The following is a 21,151-nucleotide window of genomic DNA, read 5'->3' as shown; positions in this document are numbered from 1 at the left end:
AACGGATTATTTCAAAGAAAGCCATGAATCTGTAGGAAATATTTTTGACCAAGAACTAGCTAGCAAACTGGGACTTCTTCAAAACATATTATCAATTTGTCTCGAAAAGAATGCTTGTAGAAGACAACTATAAATTTTACTAGGACCGGACTGTGCTCACAGACCAACTAGTGGTACATAATGGACCAAATCCCATACTATTTATTAAACTTTACACAGATAACATTAATAGATGTGACGATACCTAACAATAATAGTCTTCGTGTTAAATACAACGAAAAAATCGCTAAGTACAAAGATCTGGATATACAAATAAGGAGATGATGGAGAATGGAAAGTACCCAGACGATACCAAATATTCTCTCTACTACTGGAGTTATTTCGAAGAGCCTTTTAGAGAACATAAAACAGCTGGATCTTAATGAACACTATACGATCATGCAGGGAGCAGTCATGCTCTCAAGATCTAGATGCGTAAGAAAATTTTTAGGAGATACCTACTTCGGCGTACCAAGTCCTCTAGGACTCGATAGCAAGAGAAAAATCTTACTAGAGCTCAATTCTTTTGATACCGTAGGGTAAATTTTCCGCTTAGAGGGAGTGAGAACGTATGGCTAAATCTGGATAATTCATACGTGACATGTGTTTTTCATAGGATAAAATAATTTTTGGTAATACGTATGCTAGCAAACCTTAAAAACAAATTAAAAAATAGTTAATTGTAAACTGATGTTCATTTTATATAGTCTTTTTTTTTAATTTGCTTGTTATAGGCCGTTCTAAAGTAATACCAAAAAATGATTGAATTACGAGAGAAGTAAAAAAAATATTAATAGATTGTAACTAATTTGTTCACTTACATTTTCATTTAAAGCATACTTGACTTTTAGAGTTACGTTTACACTGCTTTCCTGGTTAACTAGTTTTTGTCGAAACTGAAAATAACAAAAAAATTATTAGTTTTTAAGAAGTTGACGTTTATGGAGTGAACAGCGATGCATCGGTGGATAGCCAAAAAGAGGGAAAGAAATGAGGGGATGGGTAAAAAATATTTAAAACTATTAAAAAAATGGAAATGAGAGTGTCTCGCGAAGAAAATAAGTTAACAAGAAATAAAATTACAAGAAGGGAAGAAATTATGAATATGGGAAAAATATTTAAAAAGAATAAAAAAGAATTTTGAGTTAAGCCAATACAGAAATTTTATAAAGTGATTTATATCATTTTTGATAGTTCATATTTAACTGTGATGGTAGCTCACCTTAACTACGGAGTCCCCAAATGATCTCGGTTCCTTATCGTCGTTTAGAATCTCTACTTCCAGAATATCCACTCGGTTAAATGTAGGTTTTAAAATATACTGAAACTAAAATAACAATGCTATTTATATAATCATCTAAACATAAACTTCATTTATAAATAATGTAATAGGTTAGAATAATTTAACAAATATAAAATATTTCATAAGGTATGATTACATGAAATCTGAAATCACAAAAAAAACGACAGTCGTTCAAATGTAATAGTTCTCTTTCCCACATTTCTTTCCATATAAAATAAACAATATAATACATACCTCTGTATGATGATCCGGATGTGTAAGAATATATCCGTTATTAGTAACAATAAAAGCGTAACCATTTACCCCTAACTAAAATAAAATTTGTTAACACAAGAAAAAAGTATGTATGTTAAGTTCTTACCCTTTCGTAAGGGATTAGCTGTTTAAATAAACTTAAAGGAACATCTATACCTGCTACGCCCAACAGTTCATACTAAAAGATCGAAATAATATGTTATTCAATTGTTTTAGAAAAATCTTAAAATCTTTTTAAAAATCTAAGGTGTACAGAAGTACAAATGTGCCCACATGTGCTTCTGTATATCTTAGTTAGCCCAGTTCCTACAAAATCACACAACTTATATAATCAAAACTTGTAGCATTTTCGTTTTACCCCGTATATCATCAAAAAACTAAAAAGAATCTTAATCTTTTTACGTCTCTAAGATTGGTAATGTAATAGTTATTTACGTAAAAAGTTGTCAAAGTGATATTTTACGAGACGAGTAGGAAGTTCTACGGCGAGCCGTAGGCGAGTCCTGGAATCCTGCGAATCTCGTAAAATTACTTTTGGATCGTGTTACGTACAATATTTTTTTACAGCCGTTTTGTATGTTAAAAAGAATATATGGATAAACTTTACTTATAAACTTTTATTAAACATTTTAAAGTTCACTCTCCTGAATTGAACATTAGAAAAATCTTCTTATGAATATTAATAACACAATTATAACAATTATTTACATTGATTGAAGTATTGAAATTAGTGTTAGACGTGTCAGTACTTTTACTATTTTTTGAGATATTAACTTGGTTGCGGCCATTTTCAATCTGTGAAGCATTAGTATCGAATAATTGCTAAAAGGCTTGATGGCTTCAAGATATTAGATTTTAAAATGTACAAAATAGTTGTAAAGTAAACAAACGCTATTTAAGGTAACCTGTTACTAACATTTAAATGTTTAAATAGATTTAAATCTTTTCCATAAAATTGTTGAACACTGTAGTCTTTAATAGAATGCGCAAACTCTTTTGCAATCGTGATATCAATATAAAGTTACGAATACGAATGCTGCGGTGTTATGTCTTTTCTACCCTGTTGTATGGAGTAGAGGCTTCGACACTAAAACAGTTGACCACAAAAAACATCGAAGCTTTCGAGATGTGGTGCTATAGGCGCATTCTCAGAATATCATAGATGGACCGCGTCACTAACACGCAAGTACTCCAAACTTTAGACAAAAGATCTAAATGAGATAAAAACTAGAAAGATGGAATACTTGGGGCACATTGTGAGAGGTGAAAAGTACGAACTTTTAAGAAATATCATGCAGGGCAAAATTAAGGGCAAAAGAAGTGTGGGAAGAAGAAAAATATCGTGGCTTCGTAATCTACGTGAATGGTTCGGGTGTAGTTCGATTGAACTTTTTAGGCGCGCTGCTAACAAAGTCGCAGTGGCCATGATGATTTCCAATCTCCGCTAGGAGTGGCAGGAGAAGAAGAAGTAGTTGCAGAAAAAAAAATAACCAAAAATTACGCCGCAAAAATTTATTAAACAAAGACGAGAGAAAAAACAATATAACAGCCTTATAATCATCTTTTTCCTTGACTTTATTTCATAGCCCCTCCCCTAAACGAGGTGGCCTAGATGCCTGGTTTCAACTACGTAACCAGGATGATTTCCTAAGGGGTGGTTACAACTACTGGAGGGTTTCTGGTAACCCCCCTCCCCACCGGTTACAACACTGCCTGATTTAGTGCTGAGTGTCCGGACCGCGAAAGTGTAGTAGGTTTTTGAAACGGACCTCATGGAATATAATTGGTGACCCCTCGTCTAGGGCGCCAATAATTTATTTCATCGATGACATACCATGACGTCACTTGTACTAAAAGTATTTTGTCTCCTTAGTGAAAAAAAGAACGACTTTGCTCCCTACAATGAGGCTAGAAAATGTATACTTTGGATAGAGGTAGGTGGAAAAATAATTATTTTCAAAAGACGTAAATAGAAAGTTGGTAAATATTAGAAATACATTACGGGCGTTTTTAGATATTTTAGAGAAAATGCCAAGCGCATCATTTCGATGGTTCCGGGTTTGACTCCGGGATTGACGCATTGAATATCCGTTAGTCGGTTTCAACTCCATCTAACCACCTAATTCGCGGTCGGCCTTTGCTTCTTCTTCCTACAGGTGTTCCTGTGGTTAGCTTTTTAGCAATCGTACTTTCTGGCATCAGAAGATGGCAACATGTTGCCAGAAACCGAATAGAATGGCGACGAATCTTAGAGCAGGCCAAGATCCACAGAGGATTGTCGAGCCAAAGATGATGATGATGATTGACGCATTGAATAGCTTTGTTTCTTAGAATTGTTTTGCCATTGTCAGGTTAGATTAGTTCCGGTTCATATAGATATTTAAAGAGAACTTATCTCGTCAGTTCTTCTTCGAAAATAATATTTTATCACATGTTGTTGTCAACTAGATGCTTACAAATGTCGAAAGCTCCACAAGAAAAAGTTAACTGAGTAATCGAAGTTTTGGGTAAAAGAAAAGTAACGTTACAAGTAGGTATTAATGCCGTATTACGCCACTAAGAACTCAACAGAGACAAACAACTCTGTGTGTTTAACATTATATTTCGTTTTAGAAGGTAAATATCTAATTTATTTCATATATATCACTATTATTAAGTGTGTAGAACGGTAGAATGGTAGAACATTTTAGTTGATCGTTCCATTTTCTTTTACGTTGAAATACATCGCTCTGGCAAAGGTAGATATCCCCTTAAAGATATAAAACAACTACAGTTCACTGAGAATTCTACCAATGTCTCCAAAATAAATATTTAAACAAAAAACTTAATACCCAAGACAGTATTCTAAACACCATACTTACTTCATGTGGTCTCCTTGCAAACACTGGTAAAGAAACTGTAGTCATATAATCGTATGCAGCTTGATCTCTTTGGTAGGAAAGGTACGTTTGATAAGTCTACAAACGACAGAAAATTATAGGTTATCGGAGCTGTATAAAACAATACATTCGTCATATTTATTACTTACGTATGCCTCTTTTAAAAGCATATGTTTTTCGCTGGTTAACATCAAATTCTGTCTAAAAATACCCCTTTTTATGTAATCTAAGAAAACATCTCTTTGTCGTATGCCTTCAAATTTTTTCCACAGCCAGTTTGACAGTCTTCTATCTGCAAGGTCCACGTGAAGGTAACTCCATATAAACGTTCGATTCTTATCAGCTTTTAAATTTATGGGACGGGACATAACATTTAGATATTGCAGCATTTTCTCACGTATGTCCCCCATGTCTGTCATATTGCCCCAATAACCTAAAAAGAAAAAAGCAAGCATTATCCTTCTTTTCCATTTTTTCTTTATTTTATTGTAGCGCTTACGATACCACTGATGCTACTTAAAAAGTTTTTCTGGTTCTGGGTATTTCGTATGCGTGGGAAGTATGCACGCGCTTCTCTCTTATCCATTAAAAATATCCTTTATAAAATGTATATTTATTTAAAAGAACCCTTTCGGGCTAAATCACAAAATGTTTTCGAAATAAATATTCCATCATCAAGATATAAAAACTATGTACTTGGTAATACTGTGAACATTGGAATAATATTAATCATATAAAACTTAACATAACACAGATATCTCACTTCAACTGGCGAGTCTTCGGAGGAGGAAATTGACGAATTCTACTTAGAAGAATAAAATTGAAGACTTTAAGTCAAAGTAGGTCTATTCATATGATAAAGATTAAAATAAACTTAATCAAAATAAAAGTCTTACCCATATTTGAGCATGCAATCCATTCTAATTCTCTAGCATCAGTTGTATCTAGACCTAATTGATACGTAAAAATTCGTACAGGAAAATTTTTCTTCCAATTTCTTTTAGCATATATTTCTTTATCGTAGTCATAATCAAGCCCTTCATGAATTACCATTATAGCCTGGTTGCAATTAGCACCTAAAGTAAAGTACAATTTATTATTTTAAAATAACAATAAAAACATATAAAGGATTCACTTTATGAATAAGTAGATAAGGTAGGGATGGCGGTTTTTGACAAAACACCGGTTTTCGGATATACCGTTTTTTTTGCCTACGGTTTAACCTGGCGGTTATAACCAGCCAAAAAAAAAACCGGTTTTTCCGAAAACCGGTTTTCGGTTTTTTTAATCCAATAGTTACAAAGTTACATTTACAATGCACTTTAGTTTGCGATACTTCATTCGACTCGATATCAATATGATCAAAATTAGAAGGTACTATCGAAAGAACATCAATATCAATATAAATAAAACACAATTTTTAATAAAACCATTTTATTCTATTAATTATTATATTTATTTATTAGTTTATTATTAATATATATTTAGTGATTATTATTAAATATAATATAGCGTAAGATTAATATATACATATTGAAATAATATACAATAAAAGAATATGAAGTAATATTTTAAGTAAAAAAGTATAGGTTAGAAGGTTACAAATAGGTTATATTATATGAAATGGATTTAGCATTGTGTTGGCCAGTATTTTTCATGAAGCCTATTAAGAAAAACTCGTTCATATATATGTTGGTCGGTTAAGCGGCTTTTCTCATCTGACACAATATCATTCAATGATGACAATAGTCTCTCTGATGCCACCGAACTTCCGACCAACGACATATATTTTTTTAGCTATAAAAGCCAAGCCTGGTATACAGGTTCTGTTCTGATCCCAGAATGAAAACGGATCACTTGGCAGCAAAGGCCGCTGCAGATATAGAGTCAGTTCATTTGAAAAAGAACTTTGAATCTGTGTGTCCTAAGAACTTGAACTGAAACCACTGTTCACCAACTCCAGATCGTGTAAAGACCAAAGAGGGTTTGATTTTAAACTCACTTTGGCTTCTTCATTCTGGAAGGAGCCGGAAGGAGAAAGATTTCCGATTTCGGTAAGGGACGTCCTAACTTCCGAGCCTAAATTGGATGTGACTGTCTCCGCTATATACGGATTCAGATATAGTTTTTTTAACCTCGGGTCCGTGATTGTAGCAAGGCAAAGCAGGGGATTTCGTAAAAGCTTAGTGCTCCTCTCTTGAAGGCTAGTTATAAGCTTTTGGCATGACTTTTGAGCTGTACTAAGTTTTTGCTTGAGGTTTTTTAAAAATCTTTCGATAATAGACACAAGGGGGATAACAAGGCTAGCAGTAATGTACTGGGAACCCTAGATCTCCTTTGTGGCCTCATCGAAAGGCGATAAAATGCTTACAATTTCAGTGATTAGTTTTATATCTGAACCAGAAATCATCCTTGGTGTTTTTCTAATCGTGAATCTTTTAAGCATATGGTAGACAGAATTCCATCTGATTGTAGTCAGATGCAGAGAGCAGTAAACCAAAATTATTACACTACTGCTCAACAGATAGCGCTAAAATAATTCAGGTTCTATTGTCAATGAATATAATGAGAGTAGAATATAATATGCAATTATTTTATTCAATTAATTATGCAAATTTAATTTACCATTTAAAAATATAATCCTCTAAAATACCCACCAATTTTCCTGTCCTCCCAAACCCAAAAAATTCCCCACCCCAACCATTTCAACTTATAAAAAATTTCCCAGACTCTTTCAAATGGGATTAAAAAAAAATAATATCAACATAAATATTTTACTTAAAAATAAATTGAATAACGCAATTCATCTTTTATTTTTACTACCATCAAAAAAAATTATCATGTAGGTATTACTTTTAACACGTTTGTATATTTGTATAATAGGTACATTTAAACTCATTTAATACTTCCTGTATGGGTGTATCGTTTTGAAAATGTAGGGAAATCCTTGGAGATTCGTATTCGTAATCGGTAATTCGATATTTATAGTCAGAACATTATTTTTGGTAATCAGAAACAGCCATTCACCCACTTTCAATGTCAAGAGTCAAGTGTGAAAAATAGATGATGTACCAGATTACTTCTTATGTAAATATTATGATTACAAATACCTTTTCAACGAAATATTATAATAAAACTTAATTGTTTCTGGCTGATGAGAGTTTGCACTTTCAGTTTGCTTCTGAAATAATACCAAAATAATACCTAAACTAATCCTAATCACCGTAAAAACCTAATAACCGGTTTTTACCTTAAAAATAAAAAACCGGTTATAACCGGGACAAAAAAACAACCGATAAAACCGGTTATTGCGAAGTAAAAAAACCGGTTTTCGGTTAAAACCGGTAGGTTTTTCCCATCCCTAAGATAAGGCGAAAAGCTCAGGTTTGTTTGAGAAATTTTCCAATGAAATTTCTTGTATAATCACATTCGTGAATTTTTAACAACCTTCTAAAAGAAAAGATCTCTTGCAATTTCTTAATAAAACTAAAAGAGAAAAACGAAAAATGAAGATTTTCAATGCTGAAAAATATTATTTGTCTGTGAAATTAACACGTGTCTTAATTAAAGTTTAACAAAACTTTTTTTTTCCAGGTCCCTATGGTTATTTTGGAATTATTTGATTTTAAAACATTGTTTTTAATTGTTAATGAAGCGCTTATTATTAGTCAGTGGGAAATGTATCTACCAAGCTACCAAGCGCAAGTCCTATTATTTTGTTTTAAAACTCTTAGGGAGCTGATTGAAGGACGTTTGAACTTGAATTTTGGCAGTTGATGCTATCAAAAATACCATTTTTGAAATTAACAGCTTCAGAACAACAATTCCTACTTGTGTTTCTGAGCTTTGAAAATCATCATTTTTCGTTTTATTTTTTTCAGTTTTAAATTATTTATAACTCGAAAATATTTAAGATTACAAAAAAATGAAACAAAATTTTGTTCAGAACGAACCAAGAAATATAAAAAAAACGGGTGTGGCAGTCCAGTGGGACTGCCGGTAGAAGTTGCACTTCTATACACGCATTCGCCGTTACAAATTTATTTGGGAGTCAATCTGCACAATCATTACATATGTAATGCTATAGGTAAGACATAGCAGAAAGAGAAACAGAATTAATAACAACTTACTAACAATTAATAAACAACATTTGACCTGTAATAGGTGTATAGTAAATGAAGGATTGAATCAATATTTTGATGAAAATGTATATTTTTATTTTCATATATGTATGAAAGGAGTTAAAAACAAAAATTTTTTTACACATACTCTGCAGTAAAATTCATTGTTTATTTTGTTATAAATTTAAAAATACAATACAATACACTGCAACATAATTCAATATAATAATACAATAGAAATTAAAATGCAATATTCATAAGTATTTAAAAATGACAATAATATACATAAAAAAATACACTACAATAGAGTGCAACATAATTCAATATAACAATACAATACAAATTAAAATGCAATATTTATAAGTATTTAAAAATGACAATAATATACATAACTTTTCGACCTACGCATATGTTTAATTTACCATGTAATAATATTAATAAAAAAGTCCTCCCCGACTGGGAATCGAACCCCGGTCTCCCGCGTGACAGGCGGGGATACTGACTACTATACTACCGAGGACATGACACAAACGTATTTCAAAATTGACAGTTCTGGATCATACAGTGATTTATTGAGATTATTATTTTGATACAAAAGACTAATATAATTATGAACATTTAATAAATAATACAAAACATATCACATAAATAATAATATTAATAAATATTTTATTATATATATAATATTATATGCATATATAAATATATATATATATATATATATATATATATATATATATATAATACATATATTATTAAATATATATACAAAAGGAACTTTTTTATATTCGAGAGAGGAAGAGAGAAAATATATCTTCTGTCTCTCTCTTACTCATTATCTTACATATGTAATGATTTCACAGATTCTTCTTCTTCTTAGAGTGCCATATCCCTACGGAACGTCGGCGACTACCATGCTTATAATATTTTTATACTGATCTCGGTCTTGCGCTACGTGTAGCAATTGGTCCGCTGTCAAACCTGTCCACTGCCGCAAATTCCTCAACCAAGAGAGTTTCTTCCGTCCTATCCATTTCTTTCCTTCGATTTTACCGTTGAGAATTAGCCGAAGGAACTCATATCTTGGTCCTCTGATTATATGTCCAAGATATTCTAGTTTACGCCTCTTAATAATATTTAATAGAGTTCGTTGATGTCCCATTCTTCGAAGGACTTCTTCGTTTCTGGTTCTGCTAGTCCATGGAATTTTTAGTATCCTTCGATACAACCACATCTCAAACGCCTCGATTTTATTCACGATATCGGCGTTTAACGTCCAAGTTTCACATCCATACAAAAGTACAGACCACACGTAACATCTTGTAAACTTTTCACGGATTTCCAAATTTAATGAGTTATTGGATAATAGAGGCTTGAATTTTTGAAATGAGTTTCTTGCCTGTTCAATTCTACATCTAATTTCGAAGGATGGATCTAGATTTTGGGTAATCCAATATCCAAGGTATTTGAACCTCTGAAGTCTCTGCAGCGGTTGTTGGTTTAATATCAGTTGGGTTGCGCCGATATCCACTTTACTGGTCACCATGTATTTAGTTTTATCGATATTTATCGACAGTCCCCAATTTGTGCATTCCATGTCAACTCTATTGATTAGCTCCTGCAGATCGTCGATGTTTTCAGCTAGAATCACAGTATCGTCGGCGTACCGTATATTGTTAATTATTCAGAATCACTCCCATGCAAATTTCCAACGTGGAGCGCGTGTATAGAAGTATAACGTCAAAAAGCCACAAAAAAATTGACTGAGCCAAAAAATATGATTTTTACAATTTGAAAAAAAAATTGTTAAGTAAAAGACTTTTCGCATGGTCTCAGTTGGCCTGTGTCGTTTTAACCGACAAGAACCACGTGTTCAAGTCGAGCAAAGAATCATGTTGCTCTTTAAGTATTAAAAAATTTTTATCCAATGTCGTCGACCTAGAGTCACATTAGAATTTAAATTTATAACAACGTAAAATCTATTAGCTTCAATAGTAATCAATTAGCTTCAATTACAAAAGAAGGCACTGAAGATGATCTGATCTAGATCGAAAACGATGTGTCGCGAAATTAAAAAAACATGAAAAAATTAAAACCTGGAAATGATTAGCACGTTTCAGCACTAGAAATAAACACCGTAATAAAAAAACTAAATATTAAAAATACCATTTGACTAGACATATTTAAAATACATACTTGTTTGGGTTCTTCTAAAGTTTTCTAAAATATCAAATGCCTTACTAATACCAATTGTTAAATTTGCTACAAACATTTCTTCGTAAACGGGAATGGCCTGCCTTAATAATCTCAGATTTTCTTCGTTTGCCTAAAAAAAAAAATGATTTCAACTTTTTTAGACTAATAAACCTACAATTAAATCATTGAAAATTTCTAGTTATCTCAAACCACACCACGTTAGTTGCAAACCTTCAATTTGTTTTCAATATTGCCAGAAAGGTACAAAACCAGACATAAATGTTAAGCAAATAATCCTATTTGACACAAACATAATGTTGAACACGCTTTATACTCCCGAGCATATTGTATATTACATTGCTTTAATCAGTATCAAACTGGCCACTTGTTTAGTTGTAGGTGTTATATTATATATGACTTCGAGGCACTACATCTCAGATGGTAAACAGTTTTTGGAGACAACCAAGTTTCCCCAAAAAAATATAATATTCATCCACTTAATCAAGCTAATTTTCAATTAGAAACGAAGCAGATGCATATTTGGAAAAGTTGTAACCGAAAATAAGTTTTACTTATTTTAGTCTGTTAGACGGCACGTCTCGGTTCAAGTTACATTCACACACACGCAGTGATCAACCCTGCCCCTAGAAACATGTGTATACCAATGTAAGAATGGGATCCACATGTCCTAAGATCAAACCGGTCACACTTCGCTAGTCGAAGTGGTACCTATCTGACCCCCAGGCTTTTTCACCACCCCTCCTCATCGTGTGACTTACGTAAGGAGGCTTATGATCTGAAATTTACTTAAGATGCCCTGGGTAATAGGACATCCTCGGTTTTTAGTGAATGTGGTTATGCCACCTAACTGTAGGGGTAGCCACATCTAGGCTTTTCTCCCTATTTACTTTACTGACTATTGATTTTACTCTAGCTTTACGTCGGGACTGGAGTCCATAAAAAAAAAAAAAAGAAAAAAGAGCGTGTATTCCGACCATAGAGCCATCAGCCTGAGCTGATGACTCTATGTCCGGAAAAGAGTGTGTGCTCGGTCACTCAGCCGCCGATTTGGCAAAATAAATTTTGCTCTCCTCGCCGGCTGAGCACCCGAGAGGGGTCCGGCCACCAAGCCCATGTATGCCGCACATGACCTTAGTGCTCGGATTTCGCGAGTAGATCTTTCATTTCGATCTGCCTTAAGGGCCTAGTCCACAGAGCGGTATATAGAAGGCCTGGCGGGCCCCTTCTATATTTGCTATTTAAGGTAAATTTACGTTAAACGGTTTAATGAAAGGTATGAATATATCAATATGAATTTACGTTATTTAATCAGAAAACACATTTTTTTTTGTGGACTTCCTTGTGGCTTCGGAACTATAAAATTCCTGGGCAACAATTCTTTCCTTTTTTCCTTAATCCTATTTGTGTGCGTGTATTGGGGTGTGCATTCCCAAGTGTATAATGCTCTCACACACTCCGGTGTATATTGGACTTATAATTACCTAAAAACCTAAAAAAGAAAAGCGTACCCTCTCGCCAGAGTTTTTTTGGTGTGTTTTCTGATTGACTGCATTTCTTTGTTCGTTCTTCTTGCAACCATCTCATTCTTTATTTATTCGTTCGGGTTCTCCCTATATCGAGCTATCTGTTGTTTTGGTCTTCTGTGTACCGTCCTTGTGTTTTCATTGTAGTTAGTCAGCTCTCTTAACATTCTGCTGGGGTGGTTTCTTAGTCCGTTGAAAATTTCATATGCTCTCTCGTCTAGCGTGCGTAGGATTCTTGTTTGTCCTGAGTCTCTATATACATATCTCAAGGGTACGTACCTTGGTATTTTAAGGGCATCTCTGACTATTTGATTTTGAGTAGTCTGTATCTTTTTCCTGTTTGTTTTACAGGTGTGTCCCCACGCAGCGGATGCATATGTTAGGACTGGCAGGATAATACTATTCGCAACCCTAATTTTGGTTTTAAATCGTAGTTTACTTTTCCTTCCAATAAGTGTTGAGAGCTGACTTTTCAACGCTTTGGCTTTGCGTATTTGCTGATTGATGTGTTCAGTGAACGTTAGCTTCTTATCTAGATGTACCCCTAGGTATTTAGCCTGGTTGGTCCAGTCTACTGGGGTGTTTTCGATTGTAATTTCGCGATTTGGTACACTTCTTCTGTGACTAAACATTACAGCCTGTGTTTTGTCTGGATTTAGGGCTATTTTCCATTTTATGCACCATCTTTGGAATCTGTTTAGTGCTCTTTGCAGATGATTAGCTGCATGATCCGGGTTTCTCCAGCTAACAGCTATTGCTGTGTCGTCAGCGTAAAGACTCAACAGAGAGCCTGGCTCTTTTGGCGTGTCGGCCGTATAGATGGTGTACAGGTACGGCGACAGCACCGCTCCCTGAGGCACACCCGCCTCCAGGATCCCGACTTCGGATAGGGTTGCCCCTATTCGAACTCTGAACCTTCTGTTGGCAAGATATGACGGAAGAAGGCATGTAATCGCCTCACTGTAACCAAATTCATTCATTTTATAGATGAGTCCATGATGCAAGGCTCTATCGAAGGCTTTGCTGACGTCCAGAAAAGCTGTAGCTGTGTACATTTTTTCATTAAATCCTTTGGTAATGAATTCTGTAAGTCGTAGTACCTGTAATTCACAGGAGTGTTCGCTTCTGAACCCGAATTGAGCCTCTGGTATGGTTCCTAGCATTTGTGATTCTTCATTGAGTCTTTTTAGTATGACTCTTTCCGCTATCTTGCTTATAGATGATAATAAGCTGATAGGTCTGTTAATTCAAGTTACATTTTGTTTCATTGAAAACGTCGCGTATTTGTTACAATCATGGCCGGTCCATAAAAAAAATCCGTTTTACCGATACTGATTTTGAAGATACAGCTTTGAAGTGGTTTAACGAATTAGATAGTGACGCTAGTGATGTTGATCAAGTACAAGATGATGTTTATTTGGAATCTGATAGCATATAAATAGCATCTGATAGCGTAAATGCATACATACTGCACCAAAGTTACAAAAACAATTCTAAAATACAAGAAAAATCTGCTTTTGCTAAAATATTAGCAAAGCAATTAGTAGAAGATCATATGAAGCGAAGAATGGGTAATTTTCACGTACCGCGGCAAATTCGTGCTAGTATAACGAGTATTCTTGGAATTCCTGAGAATAACCAAGTAGATGATAACGAGCCATTAGTACTAGAGAAGCAAAAAATATGTTATTTGTGCCCTCGCAAGAAGAACCGTATGACAAAATACCTTTGTGGCCGGTGTAGAAAACCTGTGTGTCTTCAGTGTACGAAACCAATTTGTACCGATTGTATGTAAGTTTTACAGTTGCTGGACATTTTTTTCAACATCAAAATAATTTCGCGAGTTAATTTTTACGTAGTCCAGTATGTGTTAGTGCCTTTCATATAAAAAAACTTACTTGATGTATATTTATTTTTTCACTGTAATGAAAAGTAAAAAATGTGACTGTCACGAACTGTAAATGATTAGCTGTTAGAAAGTCGTAGTTATTTTTTATACCCTGACAATATTTTGAGTTTCTTTACTGTGTTCAATTGCAAATACAAACAGCTTTTAGAGTACTATTAAATATATTAAAAAAGTTTGTAAGTTTAGTTCTTATCCCCTCTCCTACATTGTAGTCTGTCAGACAGCATGTCTCTCTGTGTGTATTAAAATAGGGTCTCTCCAGTTAAGGGTTAAACTTATACTTACTTTATCATGCTGATGAAATAATTATGTACACTTTTCTACAAAAAAAAATGACAAAATATATTCTTACCTGAAACAGTGTATCATTGAAACATTTCACAAGGGGCTCAGTAAAATTTGCAAACGTATAGATATTAACAAAATCATTGTCATTCAGAGTATCTAATATCTGGTTCACAATTTGATTGGACAAAGCTCGTCTTGTTCCAATTATTGATCCTGATCTGTCTATCAATATGATTATATCTTTTGGAGAAGTAAATGCTTCCGTGTACCAAGTTCGTGTTCGGAAATCATACGTTTTTTTGTAGTCTTCATCTTCCCATTGGACAGCTAAAATGTCATAATACCAAAATAATTATTTGACAAAAAAAAAAAAGAAAAATATTGTTAAGAAATGTTAAGAAAAATTTAAAATTGATGAGATATTGAGATAGAAAGTGTACAAAATTTATAAACCATAATAATTTGAGTTTTCCACTACGTACCTGGATAATGTCTCATAAATCCTTTAGGACTAGCAAAATACTGCCAGGTAAGTGTGGGATCATTCTTATAATTTTCTTTATATACCAAATCCAATGCTTCAGACCATCTTAATCCCTCTAGTACATCTTGTTCTAAAATATACAATATGATGACATATTTTGTTCTAAAGAAAAGTTTTTGTCTAAGAAACAAGCCACACCTTGTAAAATATTGACATTTACTTTCCTATTGATGTATTCACAACAAATAAAGGTTTGAAAGAGTTGAAGTAGTTCAGGATATGACGGTAAAAGTACTAGAAAACCTTAGAATTTTTTTATATGCATCGATTTGGATGAAAATTTGTGGGTGAGCTTAATATTTCCTCCACTTGTGTGGATTTGGCAATATGTGATAATTATTTTTCAGAGTGAAAAATACCTCTTATTGTCCATATTTATATAAACTAAATGTAAATATAACAGATAGGAATAACTGTCACTTGATTTGCACATGAATATATGATCGCTAATAAGTATTATGTTCCGCTCGCTATGCTGGATCACCGATCTCGTTTCTCGTATTTTGTGTGCTGTCGTCTTGAGATGCTTTAAGTGACTCTTCTTATCTTCTATTCTTCTTCTTATCTGCTACGTTGCCGCATCGGAAAAAATGCATGAAATCGACTTATATGATGGCGTGAACAATAACGCTAAAATATGTCGGATAAAGATGGTTTGATACTCTAAAATATTATTCAATAATTTTATTAATGTTTAAACCCTTCAAAGCCACACCTTTTTCTTCTTCTTCTTCCTTCTTGTATGTAGGCTTTAAAGCCTATTTCTTCTTCAATATTAGCTTCCTAAATTGTTTAAATTATCGCACCATCTTTTTCGTGGTCTGCCAATACTTCTTTGTCCATTTGGTCTATCCTCTACAATTCTACTAATGTATTCGTTTTGTCACCTCTCCCTATCCAACAGACTTTTCCCTGGTATTCGATATATTGTTATGCTATTTAAATTGTATTATATTGCTTATTTAGACAAAATCCTGTCTATATTTATTAAATGATCTAATCTCCAATTAATCACAATAAATCAGCATTAATTAATTACAATCTCAGGCTATTTAAATTGTACTATTTACCTTTGATCGTGGATTCAAAATATTTTCCAATTGGCTTCCTAATCGGGATAGGTAATATGACCTGAATAAAATACATAGAATTTCAACTGAACTATATGTGAGATGTCCTTTATTTTAATGAAATTTTATATAACAATCAATCCTGTAATATTTGCAATATACTAACTTTAAATATATGAGAAGTTGTTTTCTATCATGGACCCAAATGTTATTTTACATTGATTTTTAATATGTGTTATAACTAAGCTCTTTTTATAATTCTTTTTTTTTTAAATGATCGCAAAATTAACTGTCTCTATTATTTATTCAATTTATTTAATTAATAATTGAAAACCACACTCCGGCTCTAATGAAAATTGACTGACCTTTCTTTCTCTGCCGTTGCAATTCTATGGCCACGCCACAACAAAAAATCCTTTCTCTGCTTCTGCTCCTATTGTGGTCCAGATGACGTACACCTTTCTCCTATCTGTCCTTGTATCTGCAACCCAACAACTCGTGTTAGTCTATGCAGCCTCCTTTTGAGCCAATCTCCGCGCCTGTTTATAACTCCAAATGTTTCCGGCTTCGTCTGCTATTAATATTCTTATACCCTTTGGTTTTCTATCTCTCTGTACCCCGTTCCTCACACTGGTCAGCTTTTACACAGCAAATAAACACACCCGGTAAATTACGTCTTCGGAACTTCAAACAAACACAAATGACAAAGCTCCTTCCTTCTTGGACGACGAAAACTGACTAACTACCTTTTTTTTCTCTCTCCTATCTCATAGCCAAAACCAACCTCCTTGCATTCAAAAATTGACCAATAAAAATCATCCACCTCTGTGACGTATATCGTTACCAACCAACTCTCTCTATAAAACGTCATTCGGGTAATTCCAGAAAACAACCTTCTTTAATTATTCTAACTAAATCTATCTGCTTTACAAATATTTCTTACTAATAGCTACAAACGATACCTGTTTCTCAATTCAATGTCTTTTGTTAATAAACTTTTACCGATATAATCTTTCGGGGAGAAAAACCACCGCAAATCCCGGTCTATTGTTTCAACACTTTCTATATACACTTTTATTCCGGGTAAATCCATTCCACAATAACCGACTTATTTAAATTTCTTATCGATAATATTTGAAAGTCTTGTCTCTGAGGCCTAATGAACAATTCTTCGAACAACTTAAAATACATATTTTGTCTTATACAGGATGTTTGAAAATTTATATGCCCGTGTCTTTATGAAATATCAATAATTTTAATTTTTATTTAAGTAATAAAATTTGTATATCGGTTTTTTATTGCTTATGGACATTCAAAAGTACAACAATATATATATATATAGAAAAGAAATTTAATCTTTGCAGATTAGTTAAATAGTAAACTATTAAATATTGGGGAAATCTGCAAGAAAGACTCTAATGTGTATCAATTGTTTCGCCGAACGTTTTCGCCAAAGAGAATTAATTTGGCTTCTTCAGGGCTGAAAGAGAATGAATTATAATTAGCTACCATATATTATCTATTAAAACATTATTGATCTTACCGTAACTTAGAATTGTAGAGTTAGAATATTAAAAAACTTAGCTAGTAACATAGTGGTGTTTTTTGTTACTATGTGCAAAAAAAAGTTTTTTTAAGGTTTGAAATGTATGGTAGCTTTGAACTTGACACGTAAAGGCTTACCCAAGGTTAGGCGAAAACGTTCGGCGAAACAATTGATACACATTAGAGTCTTTCTTGCAGATTTCCCCAATATTTAAGAGTTTACTATATATATATATATATATATATATATATATATATATATATATATATATATATATATATATATATATATATATATATATATATATATATATATCTTAATATTATTAATATTATTAAAACGTAAGTAATTTTCTATTGTAAGTTTTCAACTACTAGTTTTAATATTGTAATTAGAAGTCTTAATTATGGCATTTGATATTTCCGTTTCTTCAGAGATTTCTAATGCAAATTGCAATTAAATTGCGGTTTAATTACATAACATGATTCAAATAGGGTTTAATAAAATCCTGGCAAATATTAGATTCGTCTAAAAGCGCATGGAACAATTCTCGACATGCCATCATTCAACAATACGTCACCGCTGATAAGAAGAGTAGACAAATTTTTGATGTTTTAGTTAAAATAAGTAGTAACAAACTAACCTCTCTTGTATACATTTAATGCTAACTTAGCAATACTAATATCAAGATTGACCTTAGTCCCAAAGCGGGAATCATGTTTTAATGGCAGACTCGCATATGTCTGTGAAGATCTTTCTTTTTCTGGTAAATGCTTACAGTTGCATTCTCTTCCTTCTTCGTTGTCTCTTGGAGCAAAAAGTTTGAGTCTTCTTTTTGGATTTGCGAATTTGTTATTTGTAAGATCTGACTTACTTGGTTGTTCACATTTCCAATGGCATTCATTCTAAAACAAGAAATAAAAATACACTCGTGAACCAAATAAATTTGGATATTTTGAATTTTTTTTTGAAAATAAACTCTGGTCAAACAAATAGTTTACTGCAAAGAAGAGTTTATTTTAACAATGTTTAATGAATCATTTTAAGTTGTTATGCAGAGAAAATTGCGAAAAAAAATAATGTTTAATGTTAGGTAAATAAGGTCACAAAAAGTCTCTTTAACTGAAACAAGTGCATGCTCAGTAAGGAGTATTCCCGCCTCTAGCTCTTATTACTGTTTGCATCCTTCTCGGCATGCTTGCAAGTAAATTTTGGATATATGCTTGGGTAGTTGCATTCCATTCATCTTGTGCAGCAAACCGAACGGGATTTCTTTGTCGTATGTGACGTTTTACCTAATCCCACATGTGCTCTATTGGATTTAAATCCGGTCAAACATTATCATGCATTAACATATCCAATTTATTGCATGATTCCATATATTTAACATGATTCTGTCATATCCAATTTAACCAACATATTGTTCTGAAGCTATTTTCTTGTGGCATTTTAACGTAATTACTATTTAAATGGGAATAAGCCACAATTAAAGGTTAAATAAGTAAGTTTATTGACGTTTCAATTTCCACTTCGGAAATCGTTCTCAAAATACAAATTAGTTTGTATTTAGATTCTTGCAAATTTTAAACGACGAACTTAATGATTTTGGAGAAGAGCTCATTTATGAGGTGTAGAATAAAAACCTAAAAACGGCCATCAATTGCGGTTGTGTACCTTAAGCGTCCTTGACCGGCCCTTCGTACAAAATTTCTGTCTCGTGGTACATTTTTAAAGTATTCCAAACTATAGATTGACTTGTGCGATATCTTTTTGAGTATATTCTTCCTCATAGCAAAATTACAATCTGTGCTGATTAGGCTTAATCTCCGCGCCGGTCGAATTGGTGGCACACTTGTTTTAAACTCAAAACAATATATTAATTAAACTTAATAAATTGAACTAAAAAGAACCGAATTAATGATTTTTCATTTACGTGAAGGTTATTTATGAAAAAAATTTTTTTATTGATTTCCACACGGCGTAAAAGTTTCGATTGAAATTAATGTATTGACTAAATAAAATTCACTTCTAAGAACTTCTGCTACTCTGTTTATACCATGTAGAAGACAAGTGACGTGTACCATATTTGGATATAATATTTTCAAATGTTGTTCTACCTTTACCATATACGGAGCGGCATCTGATAAATATATTAAAAAAAAATTACTGTTTATTTCTTTTGGCAAACAGAAAGCAGAGTCTTTTCTGAATGAAATCGCTTACAGTCATATTATTTGTTTCCTGTAGTTGTTTTGCAGCTAATAAATAACGTTTTCCTGGTTCATCCCCTTTTAGTATCGTACAACGTATACCGTTGTGAAGTAAAGCTAAAATCATTTCATTTGGTAAGCTTGTAAATTAAGAATTCGAAACGTGTGAGGGTTTTAAACTAGAGGAACATTCCTAAAAGAACTTTCAGGAAGATTGCGAAGACTGTTGTGAATGGAAAAAACATATAAATGTTGCAGATGAATCTAGACAAACACTTTACCAAAATCAGAGTTCGAACCCCGAAAAAAACAAAGTATCTGCTTGCATACGATAATATTGTTGCCACGTTTCAAAAACCTTTAAAAAGGTCTTGTCTACACACAGGTTAACAATATACCATGAAAGTTGTGTTCCATTTGGAAGTCAAAGTACGTCAGAACAGTTTGCCGTTGTATGGTATGACTCAATCAGTGGTCGAAAAAAGGAGGATCTTGTTAGTACTTCTTATACTTTTTTAAAATTTCATAGAGATGCTAAGAAATTTATCTGGCTTGATAATTGTTTCAGTCAAAGTAAAAACTGGTGTTTGTACAGTTTTCTTGTAATGATTGTAAATTCTCCTGAAATGAATGCTGAGGCCATCACTCTCAACTACTTGGTCATACATTTATGTCAGCAGATAGGTTCCATCATATTGTGGAACAATCTCTAAGAAAACAAGATAAAACTTCTGCCTTCCAAGGCTTTTGCAATGCCGTCCAAACTTCAAGAAACTCTGTAGAAGTAAAACAAATGAATATTTCAAATTCTTTAAATTAAGAAAAAATCACAATCGTGCATACTTAGCTATCATGGTTTAAGTACATTTCGTCAGAAAAAAATATATTGGAAGACATCTCATTCCAGCTCAGAAATGACGGAATTTGATTTAATTATTAAAAAACAAAAAGATTAAAAGTATTTCGTGACGTAAAAATATGGAAACCTCTCCATTATTACCTAAACCAACTGGTTTTCAAAAAAAAAAAAACGTGACAACTTATTGGAGCAACGTAATCCAGTTATTCCAGAAAACAGAAAAAACTTTTGAATTAAATTGTCTGTGCGTGATCAGTGAGAAATGAAAGATCAACAAATCGCTGCCTTAGAACAAAACTGGTTTATGTCCAAAATTGGCTGTTTGCTATTTTTGAAGTTATACTTCTATACGCGCGCTCCACGTTGGAAATTTGTATGGGAGTGAATC

The 21,151-nt window shown here is 33.0% G+C and overlaps 1 protein-coding gene across 1 annotated transcript in view; it reads right to left on the bottom strand.

The window, feature by feature from the left end:
* Positions 1-21,151, bottom strand: part of LOC140437741 (voltage-dependent calcium channel subunit alpha-2/delta-3-like) — a 92,432-nt gene that overhangs the window by 33,601 nt on the left and 37,680 nt on the right. Inside the window, exons 5-15 of the mRNA XM_072527435.1 lie at positions 18,338-18,599; positions 15,017-15,148; positions 14,599-14,861; positions 10,794-10,923; positions 5,373-5,552; positions 4,626-4,909; positions 4,459-4,554; positions 1,704-1,775; positions 1,577-1,651; positions 1,262-1,366; positions 861-935 (exon numbers count right to left, since the gene is read on the bottom strand). Of these exons, the coding sequence (XP_072383536.1) occupies positions 861-935; positions 1,262-1,366; positions 1,577-1,651; positions 1,704-1,775; positions 4,459-4,554; positions 4,626-4,909; positions 5,373-5,552; positions 10,794-10,923; positions 14,599-14,861; positions 15,017-15,148; positions 18,338-18,599 (1,674 nt within the window). The remainder of the gene's footprint in view (positions 1-860; positions 936-1,261; positions 1,367-1,576; positions 1,652-1,703; positions 1,776-4,458; positions 4,555-4,625; positions 4,910-5,372; positions 5,553-10,793; positions 10,924-14,598; positions 14,862-15,016; positions 15,149-18,337; positions 18,600-21,151) is intronic.

Source organism: Diabrotica undecimpunctata, chromosome 3 (assembly GCF_040954645.1).
Source record: "Diabrotica undecimpunctata isolate CICGRU chromosome 3, icDiaUnde3, whole genome shotgun sequence".
NCBI classification, from domain to species: domain Eukaryota; kingdom Metazoa; phylum Arthropoda; class Insecta; order Coleoptera; family Chrysomelidae; genus Diabrotica; species Diabrotica undecimpunctata.
Note: the sequence above shows the minus strand (reverse complement) of the source record. Positions and strands in the feature narration are given on the sequence as shown.